The sequence below is a fragment of the Apteryx rowi genome, unplaced genomic scaffold (genome assembly GCF_003343035.1).
Source record: "Apteryx rowi isolate R43461 unplaced genomic scaffold, aptRow1 scaffold_2, whole genome shotgun sequence".
Classification (NCBI taxonomy): domain Eukaryota; kingdom Metazoa; phylum Chordata; class Aves; order Apterygiformes; family Apterygidae; genus Apteryx; species Apteryx rowi.
This window is the reverse complement of record NW_020448307.1, coordinates 1919224-1939015: the sequence shown is the minus strand read 5'-3', so window position 1 is coordinate 1939015 and position 19792 is coordinate 1919224. Positions and strand designations below refer to the sequence as shown.

Sequence of the window (19792 nt, the reverse complement as noted above, 5' to 3'; positions counted from 1 at the left end):
CCCCGGCGCCTCCGCTGCCCCCTCGCCGGCCGCAGCATGTCAGTGGTGGGCATCGACCTGGGCTTCCAGAGCTGCTACATCGCCGTGGCGCGGGCCGGCGGCATCGAGACCGTCGCCAACGAGTACAGTGACCGCAGCACGCCGTGAGTGAGACCGAGCGCCCTGCGCTGCGCTGAGGCGGCGGGGGGGCGCGGGGAGGCGGCGCGGGGGGCTGCGGGCCGGAGGGCTGCTCCCCCCCGGTCGTCGGGAGCGCCCGGGGGTTTCCTGCGGGTCGGCGCCCCGGCTGGGGCGTAGCTGCTCGCTGATGGGGCGCTGCCGCGAGCCGCGGTGTCCGCCGCTGTCACCGCGCGCCTGCTCCTCGCTCGGGGGGGGGCCTGCCCTTGGGCACCGCTTAGAAAGGCTGCTCAGCAGCCTCCCCTTCACTGAGGCCTTCTATATATATATATATTTAATCTTTTAGCATTGATTTTCAAAAAAACTTGAACTTTAGAGCGTTGGACTTTTTTTTTTTTTAAAACTCAACTGCAACTGGCCACTAGATTCATAAGTTATTGGGGGGGGGGAAGAAATGCGAACACACAGTGCAACACTGGAAGCCTCTTTTCCTGGAAAGGCGACTGACTARTAGTGCAACTTGCTGGTGAACTTGGTCTTGAAGTGTGCTATTTTTTAAAATGTTTATGGTCAATTTTAACTCTGCTTACATAAATAGGTCTCCCAACACATTTCCAAAGAGCAATGTGTGTTGTTTATCTTGAATAAGTAATTATTCTAAGAAAAAATGAGAGGGGGAACTGAGGTAAAACTGCCCTGAGAATGAATTGCAGGGATGAATAGAAGTGGAAAGGGAGCTTGCGATGCATGAAACCTGGAGGTGAGCTGTTTGGAAAGCTATGTCTTAAAAGTGCTCTTACAACTTGTATTACACTGTAGTATATGCTTCAGGTTGAACGCATACTAAAATAAATAGATATTTTGGTGAGGTAACAGCATCGTCTGGAGTTCTTTTAGTTCCCTCATATCTGCTTAAAAAGACCAGAAGCATGAAATGACCTTGCTTCTCACCAGATAATGCCTCAGCTCTGTTTGCCTTTTGCTGTCTCTAAGCAATGAATAAATGGAGAATGGAATTTGTTAATTCAGTACTGTATACTAGAGGAGGGACTAGTTTCTCAAATGAGTACTTTCAGCAATATTGAAGATATAGATAGATGTGCTAGGAAATTTTTAAAGCATTTCAAAGTAATTTTCTTACAGCTCTAGGTATCTGTTGTTCAGGGAGTTGAGATTCTATTTAATATATTTGAGGTATGAGCACAAGTCTTGCTCGTCAAAGGAGATTAGTTATACAAATGTGCTCTGGCGTGATTTTTTTCAGGAAATTTAATTGGGAAAGGTTGAAGTGATTCAAATAATAGAAAAATCAGAGTGTGTTGAAAATGAGCATTTCTAACAGAACTTAATCTCTAAGTACTGTTCTGAAATACCTATATATATACACACATATACACCTATATAAATAAATCTCTATATACACTATTGAATAAATGTAGAAAACAATTCTGGAATCATACAAATATGTATTAAAAAAAAATCTTAATGACTTAAACGTCCATCGTGGAAACAAAGGCCCGGTTTAAAAAGTGAGTGTAGCATTTATTTAAAGTCAGCCCTGGGGGGAGTCATGCAAGGTTTCATGACATGTTTTCTGAAGAATTGGTTTATAGTCAAGGTTAAGCATTATTTTGTGCTTTGTATGATGAGATGCAAGTTTCAGACAGGATTAGCAGATATAATTTAAGAATTTCTTTACCTACATAAGGATGAAGTTGTCTGGATTAAGTAAAACTTTTGTAACTGATCTTACAAAACTAGTGCTGTTTTTCTATGTAGACCAAAATTGCTCTCAGGATGAGGGATGTCTTCCAAGCAACTGAAAAGGGTTGGAGGGGGGAGCAAGTGTAAAGTAGTGCCTGCAGGTAACTTAGTTGACATGTGTTAAGCAGAATTTTGAATTTCCTTAACTTCTACTTCATTAGACCTCTCATGACCTTTCATTGCGTTTATATGTTACTGTGCATGTTGTTAATTATTCGACTTCCACTAAATTGTGTAATACCTCATTTTGAAGTTTAATAGGTTAACCATGGTGGTTCCTATGGTGAACTGATTTGGGGAATGAGACTGGCAGAAAATTCTTCCCCTTCCTCCACACTGGTTAACTTTCTGCTGCTGCAGTTCCCTGTATGACTCCCCAAGGATTAAATGAGAGCCAGCGTTAACTTGGCAAAAGGGATGAGAGAAGAGGCAAGGAGAGGCGCTGAGTAGGACCATCCTGTCTTGCTGGTGGTTGGATCACTTCCACTATAATGTGAAACTGCTTCCTTAGATCTGTTGAAGCTATTGCTAGGGGGAAGCAGAAGGTGTAAATATTCATATTTATAATTGTATAAGTGATTCATAGAGTTAATGATTTTTGCAGTAAAGACAATTTTGAGTGGTTGATAGATAATTCTTGAGCTCCTTTATTTGGGAGACTATGTAACAAAGTACAGTGGAGCTCTTCAGCGGAGCATGCATGTTCTAAAGCTGAGCGGGTGGCAGGCATGGTTAAGCAGAATGCATACACTTAACTCTTTTGTTTTTGTTCCCAGAATATAATACAGAAGCCTGCATTTTTGGTGGTTGTGCTGTAGCCTTTTCTCTAGACAGATTTCTACCTTGAGTTGTTGGTCTGGCACTGCTAAAGAGTTCTATACTAATTCAAAATTAGTGAATTGAGAGTGATGGCCTGTGAATTCAGCAGTGAAGTAGTTGAATGTTTTCTTTGCCCAGGAAGAAAATAGAACTTTTCCATTACTATTGATGTCTTAATTTCTTTCTGAAGTCCAGGGTGAATAACTTCCTGACAAGTGTTCATTATGTTTTTGCTTATAATCTACAGCTCCTGTTTCCTTAGTATTGACCTTAGGGGCTGCATAGCATAGAACTTTCTTTTCATTAACCTCTTCAACAATTGTGTTAAGTAAGAGTTATTCCTCAATGTTTATTCTATTGCAATGTATGCTTTAGGGTGGACCTTGTTTTCATCTGTTAAGTGGTGAATAAATCAGGAGTAGATATAGAAACAGTGTGATTATACCACTCTGGCCTTCCATTCTGTTTTTGGCGATTTCTGTTTGATCATTTGCAGACAGCAGGCTAAATTATTATTATTATTATTTTGTAGCCCTATGGCATAACCATGCTATAGAGCAGTTTCTTGACCTGCTGCATGGAGAACTACTTAATTATGTTGTTAAAATATGCTTTATTAATAATAAAGAATCGTTTGACTCAAAGTATTTACGTCAGTAAGTTTACTTTAGTGGTATGAGGAATCTAGATTAGAGGGCAAGGTGGAATATGTAAATCAAGAGGTTTAGTAGGACTAGGAAATTCTCCAGAGTTGTGCTTTTTTGTTTTTTTAAACTGTGAGCTATCACAAAGTAGCTTGGGGTAAAGTATATTTTTTTTGTTTGTTTGTCCCCCCCCCATAATCTACATTTTTATTTCAATGAGTGAAGAGGAAGCCCATAGACACCAGTCTTTCTCTGTGTTGGTTTTCTTTGTGCTGCTGAAGGTTTAGCTTTAAATCTAAAACTTGATTAGCATTTGGTACAGATACGCAGGAATGGTTGACTTAGTAACATTTGATTTCCTGCATATATTTCTTCTAAAAAATTGAGTGTTTCCCATATTATTAACTAACAACATATCTCTGATTAACTGGCTTAGCTATACAGGTGGTTATTGAGATGAAATGTCTACTCAATTATGTCTACTCAATTATTTCTTAGAAGTAAAACTTTAAAAGTAGTGTGAATAAATGGGTTTTTTTTTAATGCTCCTCATTGTAGAGGAGAACTATGATTTAAAGTGTTTTAACTTAAAAATTAAATTAGTGCCTTTTTTGATCAGAATCCACAAGAACTAAATTCCTTCCAGTGCATGACCAACTTTCTTAATGAACCAAATGATGTTAAAGTATCTCTTGTCCAATTGATATCAATCAACTCTCTTTAACAAAAAGAAGTCATGTGACTGCTAGTGTTCAATGGAGTTTTAACAATCACTTGCTGGACTGGAAATTTTTCTTCTCCTTGTAGATCATGTATAGCCTTTGGACCCAAGAATCGCTCAATTGGCGCTGCAGCTAAAAGCCAGGTGAGAGTATTGTTTTGGTAAAAGTAACCAATTGTCAAAAATCAGACTTGCACAATGCAACTATTTGTCAGTGAAGATTACGATACAGACATCTTCCAGGCTTGCCTCTTAGTGTCTCATTAACTGTAAGGGAACAGCTGAGCCTAATTCAGCTGTTCAACTTGTAATGCTGCTTTGTCATCTTGGATAGAGATAAAAGGGTTATTAGTGTCTCGGAACTTACTGTTGTACATAATGAAACGTACAAAAACAATTTTTTTTGCCTCTTAATCTGATGAATACTAGCATTATTTACATTGCAAATGTAAATTCTAAATCTTAGCAGTAGTTTTTCATCCTACCTTAGCTTGTCCCAGTTTATATGCGTTATGACAGCACTCAATTTTGTTATTTTATAGAGTTCCATTAAATGCCTAATTTCAGGGGAAAAGGAGTGTAAATATAGTTTTTCCTCAGCTCTTTGGGGTTGAATTACAACCTAAATATCTTCCTCGAGCTTTATTGCTCATACATGGAGTTTCTGTTGTGTAGGTAGGTGAATATGATTTAAGGACCAAGAGGAGGCTTAGCTGATTTGTCCTGCTTGTGACATTTGTGTCCTGCTGTCTTATATCTTGTGTTGCTATGAAACACCTATAAAACAATTTCTTTTGAAGCCCTCTACAGGAAGTGACTTTTCAAACACTCGCTTTTTCTTAGCCTAAAATACCTAGAGATGTATGAAGATTCATTATCTAGAATACAAAAATGACTGGACACAACTGTGTTATCCAAGAACAGAAGAATTGTACTAGAACTAAATGCAGATGTTTTTCTGGAATTGAGTGTCTGCTTAGTTTAAAGAAATTCATTGGTACAGAGATCCAGTAGAGATGAGGTATGTCCTGCAAAATAAACTTAGAGAAAATCAAAACCAGGTTATTTAGAAAATAGACATTTGACTGAAACTGAATCACAGGTAAGCAGTACATGGTACAATGGCTGCCTGCTTTGTCAGTTACTGTGATTTTTTTCAGTATGTTTCTTGCTCTAATATAAATGAAAGAATTAAATTTATATGCAATACTTGAAAACAAACTAGAGACTGACTTTTGATTTCTCCATTTGCACTGATCTCAGCTATTAATGCAAGACCACCCACCTTTTGTCACCTAATTCAAGTTGACAGTAACCTCTTGGGGCTCTGTTTACTTTAAAATGTGTTCATGACAAGATCCTTGAGCAGTTACTTCAGAATATCTGTATGCTGGCTGGTCATGTGCATCTGATGGACCTGAAGTAGAGTTTATACCAGCTGAATTACTGGCTGCAAGGCAGTAGAAGGATAGGATGCTAGGAAAGAGGTAAATGGGAAGGACATACTGCTATAATTTTGAAAAGGTATGCTACGCATAATACCATGTGAATTGTATGTTAGCTGTTTTGTATGTTTTTTTGATTAAAATCTTGGCTCCGTTTTGAAGTATGCATTTTAATCTCAAATTCTTGTAGGTTATCTAGGAGATCAGAAGGAAGCTGCCTTTTAACAGCTGCTCTGATACAGTTAAGATACAAATGACAAAATCTGGCAAGAGAAGCCTGAGAACAGAACTTTCTATTGTCTTCTGTTTGAAACTCAGATGCTCCCCTGCCATCTTGTATTAAAGATTTCTTTTCCTCTAGGTTATTTCAAATGCAAAGAATACAGTACAAAGTTTTAAAAGATTTCATGGTCGTGCATTCTCAGATCCCTTTGTTCAAGCTGAAAAAGCAAACCTTGCGTATGAACTTGTCCAGCTGCCAACAGGCTCGACAGGCATCAAGGTAAGTCTGGCATATTTGAAAAAGAACCAGAGGAGAAACTGTTAAAGATTCCTTTTTATCTCCCTTTTGAATCTGCCTGCTCTAGTTTCCATTCTTTTGTGAATAGAAGAATCTTAAATAGGGGATTATAAGGCTACTAACACCTGGGAAGACCATCTGCATTAGGCAAGAGACTGACTTTGCACAGTTACACAACTATTCTTCCTTGAAAAGCCAGTCTTGCACAAATTTTGCTGTGGCAATGCTTTTTTCCTTCACTCCATGGTGAATTTGGAAGACAGCTACTTGACAAGTGTATTTATTTAGCTACTGTCCAGATATTGCAAAGGTGTAAGAGATGAACTTAGTACTTCAGCTAAAATGGCTTTAAAAAAAAAAACTTTTTTGCTCAACAGTGGCAGAACTTCTGATTTGGAATTGAGCAAATGACTTATTGCAAAGCAGTAGGGAGGAAGGTGTGGTAGGCGTTGTCTAGCATTCAGGATTTGGAAGAAATCTGTGTCCAGAGAAGCTTTGCATAAGTGAATTCTCAAATGCATATTCCAGCTTTTATACAGATTACCTTCTTGTAACTGCTGTGCACAAGCTAAGCTATCAGAGCAAAAGTGTAGAGGTGTGTTACTTTGTAAGCTTGCTTTTTAGGAAAACCATTTATCTTGCATAATTTCCTTACGCTTGTTGTGCATGGTTTTTATTGTGGTGTGATATATGTACTCAAAATTTTTATTTAAGGTCATGTATATGGAAGAAGAAAGAAACTTTACTATTGAACAGGTGACAGGAATGCTCCTTACCAAATTAAAAGAGACTGCTGAGAATGCACTTAAGAAACCTGTTGTTGACTGTGTTGTTTCTGTAAGTATGTGATAGTAAATAAGTGCTATATGGGGTTAGTATCATAAATTGAAAAGCTTGATGATAATAGCATTAAATTGCCTATTAAACCTGAATATTCAGGTCTTTATCCTTTCTATTTAAAACTGACTCTTACTCCTGAAAACTACATTTACTTCACTAATGGTAAAATCTCTTAAATTGCTGCTAATTAGCAAATCATATTTGATAGCTGTTTGTGGTTCTGCACCTCTAAAATGAGTGACTAAAAATAAGTGGCTTCCACTTCTAAAATGAAGGAAAAGGAATTGTTCAAAAAAATCTAACTTGTCTTCATGTAACTCCTTCTTTGCTTTTTCTCTTGCAACTGAAAATAAACATCAAACTTGGAGAGTACCTGTGGAGAAAAAAATTGCGCTCTGTAGTGACTCTACGTACTTGTCTGTTTGCTATAGATGGCTTTTCTGAAAGTTAGTATTGGCTCTCTGATCTTCTTGCAGGTTCCCTGTTTCTATACAGATGCAGAAAGGAGATCTGTGATGGATGCTACACAGATTGCTGGTCTCAACTGCCTGAGGCTAATAAATGAAACAACCGCAGGTAGTTCCTTCCTTTCCCTCCCTGTCAATCTCTTAATTTTGTAGTTTTATTAGATAAAAGGGCTTTTAATCTGTCACTGACTTGTGCCCTCTGGAATTACTGCTAGTGCTGTAAACTGGAAATGGGGTTGGTTGCTTATAAAGTTTCTTAAGCCACAGTTTGTTTTCCATTGCTTTACAGAGGCTTTTATAAAGATGTTTCTTGAATATCTTGGTTTTCATGCAGCTGCTCTCTGGGCTAGGAGAGGCTAATATGGTTTAATGGTCTTCCATGTCGCACTAATGTTGGGACTTTTGTTTTAACAGGGTAGCAAATCCTGTAGCTTGAAAAATAACATGAAATGTTAGTGCTGTTTTTACTGCTGTACCAGTCATTGCTTAGAAAAGAAATTACCAGAAAAGAATGCACTAAATATCTCATTTGTGTTTCTGTATAGTTGCCCTTGCATATGGAATCTATAAGCAAGACCTGCCTGCCTTAGAAGAGAAGCCAAGAAATGTTGTTTTTGTGGATATGGGGCATTCTGCGTATCAAGTTTCTGTTTGTGCATTCAACAAAGGAAAACTGAAAGTAAGTAATCTGTTATGAATCTCTTTTAATTGCCATTAAAAATATTCATCAGTACATACATGGACTACAACAGGCAAGCTTGCCTGTCTGTACATGAGAGTGCACAGGCAGCTCAATTTATATATATATATATATATATATATATATACACACACATTTTTTTTTTTTTATTTCAGCTTTGTATTTAAAAGTAGGGTAGAGAACTAGAGAGCTTTAGTGATATGTGGAGGAAACAAATGTCTTAATCAGCATACTTGTGGCAAAAAACTAAAAATTCTCAGTTAAAGAAACTATAATCTCTGACTGGATGCTGCTCTCAAAAAAAAAAAAAAGGCATTAAAGCAGGAATTCTTAGGATGGTATAAGTATCAAACATTTTACCACTCACTATGATACTCATGTAAGAGTCCTAAGGCATTTTTAACTTCCTTTCACAGGTTAAAGTAATTAAGCAAGTTATATTAAATTTCTAAGAGTAAGTTGTCAGAGTACTGTTCTTTTCCAGCAAATACTAGAATTGCTTAGTTAGCTTTTGGCCAGGAGGTAGAAAAGGAATTTTTGCAGTTCCAGTAATTTAGCTAATCAAGTTAGAGGAAAAAGAAACAAATATAAAACACAGGTTAGGGAAATGAAGAGAAGGCAGAAGTCCTGAAAACCTTAGTTTTGTTGTATTTCTATTTGTTCTTATGAGTAAATTTAGTCTAGGTTATTTCTCTAAAATTTTTTTAAAGCTCTTTATTGAAACCATAGAAGTGTTGAAGAATATAAGTGCTGCTGTTGAGTACTGAACATAAGTGCCTTGCCATCCCACACACTACAGGCAGTGTAGAAACCAAGCTTAGTCCGAAAAGGTATCGAGAATAATGTGCTTCACTGACTTTGGTTTCTAACAAAAATCAAGTTCATAATGTGGTGAAAGGGTCAGTTCAGGTAGATGGGCTATGGATTTTCTTAACGGAATTCCTTCATGACAAATTAACACCTCTTTGCAAGAGTTAAACACATTTATTCTCTTCTTTTATTTTTAGCTTGATGTAAGCATGTTCCCCCCTTATGAGGCATCAAATATTAAACTGGGATATGATTCAAACTAACAGTGGCTAAGCGGAGTTTGGAAACTCTGGTCCGCTTATAACACAAGTTACTGAACAGATTGTGTTGCTAAGCCTAGCTGAGTCTTCCTAAATTTTTTTTGAAGACTTCTCTAAGTACTGAACACTGGGTGCCCAGAGTTGCTTTTTAGCATTTGGGATAGCAAATCCTTGTTACAAAATTGCAACGTATTCTAAGTTGAAGGCGACAGAAGAAAAAAGTAATCATTCATGAAGTGAGGAGAGGTTTACTATTTTTGTAGCTATTAGAATTTGTTTGTTAATGTTGGTTCTTCTGTTCAAACAGCATTTTGAACATATATCTCTAACACCAGCTACAAAAGGTGTAGGATAATCATGGTTTAAATTCCATAGGCTTTTGAAAAAGGCAGATATCCTTTAGGATCTGTATAACTGTTACTGTAGTTGCCATTCACATAAAAGATCAGATGTTAGTAAACATGTCATTGCTACTTAGGTTGCCTTGAAATATAAAAATAGCTTAATTCTTGCCAGCAGTATCAGTGATGTGTGAAAGATGGGTATAGGATGTAGCTTTGGGGATGGGTTAGAGTTCTAGACAAGGGTCATCAAAAGACACTTCCTTACTGGGGATGGCAAGGGCAGAATAAAATTTTTCTCTATGGGATTTCTTGTTTTTATTGTGGCTGCTCCAATATAATTATTCCTGTGTAGTAATGTTGTGATACTTCTATGTGAAACTTTGATTTAAAGCTAGAATATATGTTCAAAGAAGTGGCTTGATATTAGCCACTAATAGGTTTCACTGAAGTAATGATGAACTGTGCTATTACTGAAGAGCTGACTTTTTTTAAGGTTCTTGCTACATCATTTGACACAACACTTGGAGGCAGCAAGTTTGATGAGATGTTGGTTGAATACTTTTGTGAAGAATTTGGAAAGAAATATAAACTAGACATCAAGTCAAAGATCCGTGCATTGTTGAGACTGTACCAGGAGTGTGAAAAACTGAAAAAATTGATGAGTGCTAATGCATCTGATCTCCCAATGAACATAGAATGCTTCATGAATGACATAGATGTCTCTGGAACCATGAACAGGTAATGTTCATACTTCTTTCATCAAGGTAAACTTTGGAATCCACATCATTCAAGTCATTTCACTCAGGAAAGAAACTTAGTATTAAATAAAGGTGCTTAGGACTGGAGGGAGGAGGGAAATGTAGGAAGAGTTTGTGGAGGGGGTACTGCTCAAAATTATAAAGTTTAGAAACTGATTAGTGCTTTTGACTTAAGAGGAAGGGCAGTGAATGTTGTCAGGATGCCTGGATTACTGGAGCCAAGTTTGAGAGAACATACTGAATAAATGTAAAACCAGGATTGGAGAGAGAAAACACTGCAGTAGTCCATAGCGAAAATCGCACTCTTTCAGTTTTGGTGTTCTGTTGTATTTGCAGTTTTAACTTATGGTAGGCTATAGCTTTATTTATGGCTTCCTCCAACAGAAGCAAATTTTTAGAGATGTGTGATGATCTCCTTGCAAGAGTAGAACCACCCCTTCGCAGTGTACTGGAACAAGCCAGTAAGTGTATATACATTCTGTATTCTGCACACAGAAAGAGAAAACACATCCTTAATGCAAACTTTCTTTGGTTGTTGACAAAACTGTAGCAGATTGACTGGTACGGTTAACTTTTTTCTTGCTTAGCAGTTACAAGCTTTCTGAAGCTTTTTCATACAAGCTAAGATATGAATTTCTTACTGTTCAGAATCTTAAATTAGAGAACAAGCTTAATGTTTGGTCTGGTATAACTTTGTTAGCATATTCACTTAAAACTGAAAATTTTAATCTATAAAAACTGTCTGACTCCTTCCTAGAGTTAAAGAAGGAGGATATTTATGCAGTAGAAATAGTTGGTGGTACCACAAGAATCCCTGCTGTAAAAGAGAAGATCAGTAAATTTTTTGGCAAAGAAGTCAGTACAACTTTGAATGCAGATGAGGCTGTTGCACGAGGTTGTGCACTGCAGGTAAGGAAGAAATAAAAAAGGTGCTGCTGTGCTTTAGCTGTGAATACTTTTATTGAAATCCATTAACATTTGAGCTAAAGACCACAGTATCAAGTAACAAGAAAAGTACTTCATGTATATTATAGAACTGATTTGAATAAACTTCAGGAAAGTGGGTGGAAGAACATGAATGGCTAGCTCTTAAGTGATGCCTTTGTGCTGTTTGTCTAAGCCAAATCAGTGCATCAGTAGTTTGTTACTGTGAAGCATGTGCTCTGCTTCCACTGTAACTGGGGGCTAGTAGTCTGGTAACATTCATGTGATGAGACCTTTACCTCCAGGCTCCTTTGCCTTAGGTTAAATAGTAAAACAGGGTGTTAAAGTACTACTGATAAACTTGTAATATGGCAGTTGCTTAATTACATGGATAAAAATGAAATAAGAGAATTTGTGTGGCTTGGATTGATTCTAATTCTTGCTAATGGAAATCTTATCTCCTGACCTGGAATCAAAATCACTGAATGATGGATGTAAAGGCTTAAGCTGTAGTAAATATTCTGTATAGTTCCTAGCTGTAACATCTTTTGAATGCACCTTAATGTTGCTCATCACCTTATTTTCCTCTGTTCTTCAAATGTTTAATATGTGCTTATAGCTCTGTTCCATCAGTGATACAAGCAAGCTGCTAGAATCCACTCAAAGGGGTTTTTTTTTAATGGTATAACCCCCCCCCAAACCTAGTACTATGTTGCTCTTAAAAATAACTTTAATTGGAGTTTTCTGATTTCTTATGTTGGCACCAAAAAAACCCCAACTGAGTAGCCTAACCATAGTAAATTGAACAACAAAATGGTTCTAAATTAGAATTTGTGCATTTCCATTTTCAGACTGAACAGACCACAGCTTCATGAAAAGGAAGGGTTCATATAAGCTTCTGGTGTTTACTGTGCAGTTCCCAAGTCCATCAGTTATTAGACTCCTTTAATCTAGAGTAAACCTCTAGATGAAATAACTGCTTGTTGAATTACTGTTCACCTAAAGTTTCAATTTTTATAATAAGAATGTCTTCTGCTCTTTCAGTGTGCTATTTTATCTCCGGCTTTCAAAGTGCGAGAATTTTCTATCACAGACTTGATACCATATCCTATTTCTTTACGATGGAATTCACCAGCAGAGGAGGGGTTAAGGTAAAAAGCTGCTGATATTCAGACTTCTTGCATGATTACATATGGCTTAAAACTAACTGCAGACAACTGGATAGTGTTTTTGGAACAGTACCCATTTAAAAATTGAAATTCTGATAGTTTGTTTGTCTTAAGTTAGTGACAATAAAAAGTCAAAACAAGGGCAACAGTTTGGAACTTCTTACTTCCTATATTGCTATTGCTCTTATGAACATAGATTAGGAGATTTTTTTTGTTACTTAAAGCTTTTCCTTATGATACAACAGTATCCAGGAATGTTCTGTGTTCATCTTGTCTTCAGATGTTTAGTATGTAAGATGATAAAAGTGTTCTGTTCTCTCTTACAGTGACTGTGAGGTCTTTCCCAAGAATCATGCTGCTCCATTTTCTAAGGTCCTCACATTCTACAGAAAGGAACCTTTTACTCTTGAGGCGTACTACAGTTCTCCCAAGGAATTGCCTTACCCAGACCCTGCTATAGGTAGTTAAGGCCATTCTGTATTTTTAAACATTAATAATCTTGTGTGTCTTTTGGGACTTCTTTCTAGTTATATAGTCTAGAAAGTGCCACAAATGCTGTAGGACAGGTTTCCTAAGTCATGGATCCACAGTAAAATGAGTGGAGTAACATGAAGTTTATGGACAAATAGTCCAAATAAAGAGAATCACGGTGCTTAAGCAAGCCTAGAAGGGACATACTCAGAATTGTGCAGTCCTTTACCAATTACTATTATACCGTTAACACTAGCTTTTACAACATATCTTAGATATGGGATAATTCTGACAACCATGCATCCTAGCATTATTTACTGAAAAATCAAATTGTTTGGCTTTGAATAGGATTTAATATCCTCTGCATGCACTATAATGATGTTACAAGCAATATTCAGGATTTACTTTACATTTACTGATTATATTAATCAAAACAGTACTTTTTTTTCTTCTTAGCTCACTTCTTGGTTCAGAAGGTAACGCCTCAAACAGATGGATCCAGTTCAAAAGTGAAAGTCAAAGTTAGAGTCAATATCCATGGTATCTTCAGTGTTTCAAGTGCATCTTTAGTGGAGGTTCATAAATCTGATGAGAATGAAGAGCCTATGGAAACAGACCAGCATGCAAAAGAGGAAGAGGTAACAGACTATTTGCTACTTGGAAAATTGCTTTACTTATTAAGCACAATTGGCCATGTTCTTGACAGGTTCTGAAACTTATAGAAGGACTAAGTAGGCATGTCAAGGAATTAAAAATAAGATGCAATTAAGTACAAATTGATATATGTTACTCAAGTATCTTTTGAAACTGGGACTGAAATATAGATGAAATTTCTAATCATGCTAGGAGTGATCTGTTACTACTTTGAGCAAAGACTAAAGCTTACAATTTATCACTTAAGACTACAGTTTTCATTCTGTTACTGCTCTTCAGATACAAAGAAGAAAATGCAAGTACAGTGATCAGCCTAGGAATTAAAGCAGTGATCTGCCTATACATTGTTTAAAGAAAGTGATGAATTGAATCTTTTTTGTGAATTTCAGAAAATGCAGGTAGACCAGGAAGAGCAACAAAAGACTGAAGAACAGCAGCAGGCCCAACCTGAAAATAAGGCAGAGTCTGAAGAAATGGAGGTAACATAACTGTATCTGAAAGACTTCTCTGGAGGATACAAGAAAATGTACAGTGTGTGAGCCCATCCATTGCCTTGGTCATAGCTTTGGAAGCTAAACTTTTATTCAAATAAAACTTGTCTGTGTTGTGTAGAGCTTAAATACATAAATAGCATAAATTGATGCAGATCTGTCAAGTGACTTAATACTGATGAAACTGGTGAACTCTCCTGTTCATGGAAGAAATAATGATTTTGTTTTCAATAACTTAAATATGAGGAAAAGTCTTCTRCTGTAAACACCAGCACCCCCATGAATGTAGCAAATGTGCCCAGAAAAGGCCAGAAGACGGATATCTTCCTGACCTTTTTGGCATCTAGGTGTCAGAATGGTGGTATATAGTAATGCTGTTGACATAAGAACCAATGCACTAATTCACTAATACTTTTCTTATCAGTCTTGAATACTCAGCTTGAACTGACTGGTGATGCTGTTTTTACTTCAAATATATTTCCTTAATGCAGACTTCTCAGGCTGATTCAAAAGACAAGAAAGTGGATCAACCACCTCAAGCCAAGAAGGCTAAAGTAAAGACTACTACAGTGGACCTTCCCATTGAGAATCAATTGGTGTGGCAGATAGGGAAAGATATGCTGAACTTATTCATTGAGAATGAGGTAAACTTATGCTTTGTTTGCCTAAACCAAAAACTTCACTAGCAGAGCTCCAGAAATTTTGCTGTTTGTTAAGCATGGTTAATTGTCAAGGGAGGGCGAGGAAGGATGAAAAGGAAAAACAAGCAATTTTTTCCTCCAAGGTGTAGACAGCTTCCCATGGAGCTCAAATGTATTATACTGTTAAGTGAATGCTGTAACTTCTTGTTGAAGGTGTGCTTTGCAACTGCAGAACACAGGAAAGCTAGTTAACAGGGTGATTACTTCCAAAATTAGTTGCAGTTATGTGCTGCTTGGTGGCTACTACCACTGTGGTGGATGATTCCTCAGCTGGGGCAGATAGGTCTTTACTGTATTTCACCAATAGTAGACTGAAACTAACTTGTACTCATGTTCTCTGTTTAGAACAGTTCTCTAAACCACTCTATTTCAAAATCTTAATTTAAGCCTTAGCTAAGGTATCAGGTACCAGGTATCCTGGTAACAAATATTAAACAATTAGCTTTTTAGCTGACTAATTTGAGAACTTGTTCACAGGGTAAAATGATAATGCAGGATAAGCTAGAGAAGGAGAGGAATGATGCCAAGAATGCAGTGGAGGAGTATGTGTATGATATGAGAGACAAACTCTGCGGTATTTATGAGAAATTCGTAAGTGAAGATGTAAGTATTAGCTTGACTGTCTTCTAATACTTTTTGTTGCAACAAATAGTCATATTTTAGTGGTTCTTTGACCTGTCAGATATGTTTGTTAAATGCTTAGTTATAATTATTTTCAGACTTTAAAATCTAAATTTGAAGAAATATCTTTTTAGCCTACCTGGCTATGAAGATAACCTTCCAAATGTGGAGTAAGTAAAAATTGGATGGTATCCAGGATATATTGAGTGTTCTTTCCCAAAACAGTTGCAGCAACTGAAGTTATCAGAGCATGTTTTCATACTGAAACAGACTGAGCACTTGAGCAATCATTTTGAGGCAACCTATTTCACTTTGCCACTTTGTCAGTACTTAGAATGGTTTATGATAAAATTCAAAGAACAGCCCAACTTAGGAAAATACTAGGTGGGATTAATCTGACTAAATGTGGGCACCTGCATCTGAACAAGGAAGGTCCCTTACTATTAGTAATTAGCTTTCCCTTGAGTACTGGATGAACTTGGTGTGTAATTAATATCATCCTAAAGCAGATGACTACAGTTAATTAGATGAATCACACTCTCAACTCTGACTAGGGAGTCTCCACTATTATAGGAACTTTGCCAGCAAGGTATCCATGGTGCCTAGATACCTATGTCAGAGCTAAATTAGGACAGGTGAAGTGAGATTCCTGGCACCTTTGCTAAAGATAGGTTGCACTTTGCCTCATTACTATATGAGCAAGGCTGAGGACAAACAGGCAAAGCAGTAAGATAAACTTGTACTGTCTGACAAAAGCCTATTTTGAAGACTCAGTGTCATAGATGGCTCTTCCTTAGGCCGTGTTTCTCAGTAAGCTAGACTGAAAGAAGACCTTGTTGTATCTTAAACTGCTTTTTTTGTCATTAAAAGCAGAAAGTTCTTCACACTAAAAATGTAACCCTTCATAAGAGTCAAGCATCATTTAATACCATCTAATAAATTCTCACAAGTATTTATCTTGTATGGATTGCTTCAGGATAGAAGTAGTTTTACACTGAAGCTGGAAGATACAGAAAATTGGCTTTATGAAGATGGTGAAGACCAACCCAAACAAATTTACATTGATAAATTAACAGAATTGAAGGTAAGTGTTTCTTATGTTCCTGTAGGAATTTACTGAATCTAGACTGCTTCATTCAAGTGGGGAGCTAGCTTAGGTGTTACTGTTTCAGATCAGGACTGATAAACTAATTAACCTGCTTATTAAGTATGTAAGGAGCAAATTTCCAGTAAGCTTGTAGCAATACAAAGCAGGTTGAGGGAGACTGAGACCTTTTCCTATAAAGGGAGGGAAAGGTACAACTTCCAAAAAGCTTGGAAATGCTCATCTATACTGTCAGAACTTGCAGCAGCATATTGTGATGCTGGCTGTTTTTTGATATCTGTTATATTTTGTTTCAGACTCTGGGTCAACCTATTCAGGCAAGATTTCAAGAATCAGAAGAAAGACCAAAAGCATTTGAGGACTTGGGGAAGCAAATTCAACAGTACATGAAAACTGTTCATGCATTTAAAGCAAAGGTATTTCCGCACTTAATTTCTGGCAAATGCAAGGAATTGTTGCAAACCTATTTTGGATTTTTTAAGTAAGCTCCTTTCAACGGAAGGCTGGTGGCAACCTCCTGGTTAGTGTCTCAATTCTCAGTATTTACCATCTTTTCAGAAATGGATGTTGGTTTGAAAATCTGACAGTCTGCTTTTAATCAGATCTTGATTCCCTCATGGAGGGAAAATAGCTGCAGCAGTAGAACTTCAGTTCTCTGATTACAGAGCTGTGGGAGACCTGCTTAACTGCTCTGTTAACTAAAATAGCCTTCTGGGTAAATGGAACTGCTGTTCTTAGTATTTTGAAGCTAAAAGTTTCAATGAAGAAATAAGCAGTTTAGATATTCAAAATAAATATTTACACAGCTCCTGCTAATTTGGCTGTTTCAGGATGAACAGTATGACCACCTAGATGAAGCAGATGTAGCAAAAGTGGAGAAGAGTGCAAATGAAGCTATGGAGTGGATGAATAACAAACTCAATCTTCAAAACAAGAGAAGTCTTACTTTGGACCCAGTTATAAAAGCTAAGGATATACAAGCTAAGATTAAAGTAAGTCTTTCTACATATTTCACTGCATTTCTGAGAGTCTGTCCATCTCCCAGTCTAGTTGCTTGTGGTGTGAGGTGACAAATTGATAGTAGAAGGGCAGTGCTTGGGTATTTATCTGTTAAACATGTATTGGCAGAACATCAACCCTCAGCTTGGAACATCCAGCTGGTATAGTCAAAAGTTAATATGATCAACAGGTTAAAGTACAACTGTTGATAGATGAAACACTTCTAATACTTTTGTTTCTGTGTTTTCTAGGAATTGACCAGTATTTGTAATCCTATAGTCACGAAACCAAAACCCAAGGTTGAACTCCCAAAGGAGGAGCAGAAACCAACTGAACTGAATGGACCAGTAGAAGGCCAGGGAGAGGCTGACAGTGGGTCCCAGACTGCTGAAGAGAGCACTGCTGCAGCTGCCCCAGCAGCTACGGAAAAGAAGCTTCCTGAAATGGACATTGACTAAATTTCAGAACTTGTTTATATTACTGCAAACTACAATAAAGCTTTAAGTTGTCAACTTTGTATGTTCTGAATACAGTCTGAAGCCAGTGAATACCACAGGGCTCTCGGTAGTTTCTGGAGAGGCTTGGTCAATGTCAGAACACTTCAGTAGCTAACTACTTGGTCAAATAAGCTGTATCTCTTGCCGTAATGATTGTATTTAGAAGTTTCTGGTATTCTTACTAGACTTACAGAAACAGCCATAAGCTGATCCTCTGTTTTTAATCATCTTCATGCTGAGTCAGTCTTGTTCTAAAGAAGTGAGACAGCAAAAATTTTACAAAGTCTAACTTGCCACAGTGTTTCATTCACTTTCTCTTGTGGATTATAGCAACAGTGTTCCTAGTGTCCGTTAATATTAAGGAAGTGAGGAGATAATGAGAGGGGTTGCTCTTTCTAGAGCCTGGAGCACAGTCCTTGATTTGCTTATTTTAATCTAGCCCTTGCTTTGTTGCTAACACACTACTTTAGATTTATTTTGACCTGGCCTGAGTTGACTATTCTATCTGCACTTGAGCAATTAATTGCTACACGAGGTATGCAAAGTAATAGGTAGTATTACCAATACATTTATTCATTAGCTGGTGTCCTCATGTCATGGATGGTGAGCCCAAAATCAAATTCTATTATCTGATGTGTAGAATAGCAACTGTGTACTTTTACAAATCAGACTATGAATGTGCTCTTAGATAAGAAAGTGTGTATTCCTGGCAAGCTCCCCAGCTAATCAGACCATGTAAACTTCTTGTCTCTAGTTAAATTAGCTGTTTGTAGAAAGAATGAAGACTTGTATCCCAGCTGCCTACACTGATGGATGATTCTGACTAGTTCCTAACTTTTTTTTAAGGGGGGTTATGCTTGCTTCCATGAGGCCTTCATTTGGAATGCTTAATACTTCTCCAACAAAAAAAACCCTGACACATTTGGCATTTTTCTATGAGCTTTATACAGTGATTTGCTTCTAGTATTGATTGTCATTAAACTTGCAAACATTAATTTGTATGTGTTCAAATCCAAAGTTGAAACACCCATTCAGATATTGAAAGAAATAAATGCACTGGATTCTACTGGATTACCTTTTTAAACTGTTGATTATAATGAAGAGAAACTTGTGTAGGTGTAAAAGCTTGGTTCCACTATTGAAGGTACAAAGATGTACAGCTCTGCTAGAACTAACTGCTTGTTTTCCCCCAGCAGGAAGACTTTTCTTGCTGCCAAGAGTGAAGCTGTGCTCTGCAGAAGTTTATTCAAATCTATTTTTTAGAGCTCATAGATCCTGGGGAGAAAGGGCTCCTAGACTTGTTTGCTTACCTGTCTCATAAGGGCTTTTTAAAGGGGGGATGGTCACATAGTCGCAGTTTGTGCTCCTAGTTTGCAAACCTTCAGACAGCTTTGCAGCATTCAACTTTTATACTTTTGGACACTTACATTCGGGGCATTCTTCATCCTGACCTAAGCAAGCGCATCCTCTTTGAGCACGGAAGTAGTTTTGCTGCAGTGAGACTGTTTCGGTTAGAGTTGCCAGTTAAGCGTTTCAGATCTTCCCCTTCCGTAAGGACCATGCTGCCTCCTTCCTTTTCCCAGTTTGACGTGGCTTTTAAACAATACTAAGATTTAGTCCTATGAGGTAACTTACTCAGAGTTGAAGACTGGCTATGACTATTTTTGATGTCGGGGTCTTTAATGCCTTCCACAGGTAGCATTTCTTCTGTTTTGAGCAGCTCTTGAGGCAGAAAACTGTATCTTAAAAAAAAAAACAACCAACCAAGCAAAAAACCCCCGCACAGCTGTGAAAGCCAGGCGGAGAAGTGGCCTGTGCTTCCCGCCTGGTGAGAGGTGCTTGAGGAGCGCTGATGCTATGCCAAAAAAAGGAAGCAGCGCTCGTAAAAGAGAGCCCGGCGGCGGCTGAAGGTTAACTGGAGGGAAGGAGCGGGCGCCCAAAGCCTTAACCCGCC

General features: G+C 37.6%; 1 protein-coding gene across 3 annotated transcripts; it reads left to right on the top strand.

Moving 5' to 3' along the window:
• The first annotated feature begins 6 nt into the window (after positions 1–6).
• On the top strand, positions 7–18909 carry HSPA4 (heat shock protein family A (Hsp70) member 4). 3 transcript variants are annotated; one of them, XM_026063182.1, is made up of 20 exons: positions 4158–4206; positions 4906–5083; positions 5326–5586; positions 5869–6009; positions 6742–6864; positions 7344–7443; positions 7880–8013; positions 9942–10186; positions 10591–10667; positions 10964–11115; positions 12175–12281; positions 12626–12759; positions 13227–13408; positions 13814–13903; positions 14407–14559; positions 15094–15219; positions 16214–16321; positions 16639–16758; positions 17173–17334; positions 17593–18909. In XM_026063182.1, the coding sequence occupies exons 3-20, from the start codon at positions 5554–5556 to the stop codon at positions 17797–17799; spliced, it is 2394 nt and encodes a 797-aa protein (XP_025918967.1). In that variant the 5' UTR covers positions 4158–4206; positions 4906–5083; positions 5326–5553; the 3' UTR covers positions 17800–18909. The 3 variants fall into 3 exon arrangements, with proteins under 3 accessions (XP_025918965.1, XP_025918966.1, XP_025918967.1); XM_026063180.1 differs by lacking the exons at positions 4906–5083; positions 5326–5586 and adding an exon at positions 7–143 and having other exon boundaries at positions 4149–4206; XM_026063181.1 differs by lacking the exons at positions 4906–5083; positions 5326–5586 and adding an exon at positions 843–874 and having other exon boundaries at positions 4149–4206.
• Positions 18910–19792: the final 883 nt, after the last annotated feature.

Bases quoted from the DNA above. Each gene is read 5' to 3' on its own strand.
- HSPA4 (XM_026063180.1), top strand. From the start codon at position 37: ATGTCAGTGGTGGGCATCGACCTGGGCTTCCAGAGCTGCTACATCGCC. The intron at 6,010-6,741 runs GTAAGTCTGGCA...TTTTTATTTAAG, and splicing joins CAGGCTCGACAGGCATCAAG to GTCATGTATATGGAAGAAGA. The intron at 16,759-17,172 runs GTATTTCCGCAC...TGGCTGTTTCAG, and splicing joins TTCATGCATTTAAAGCAAAG to GATGAACAGTATGACCACCT.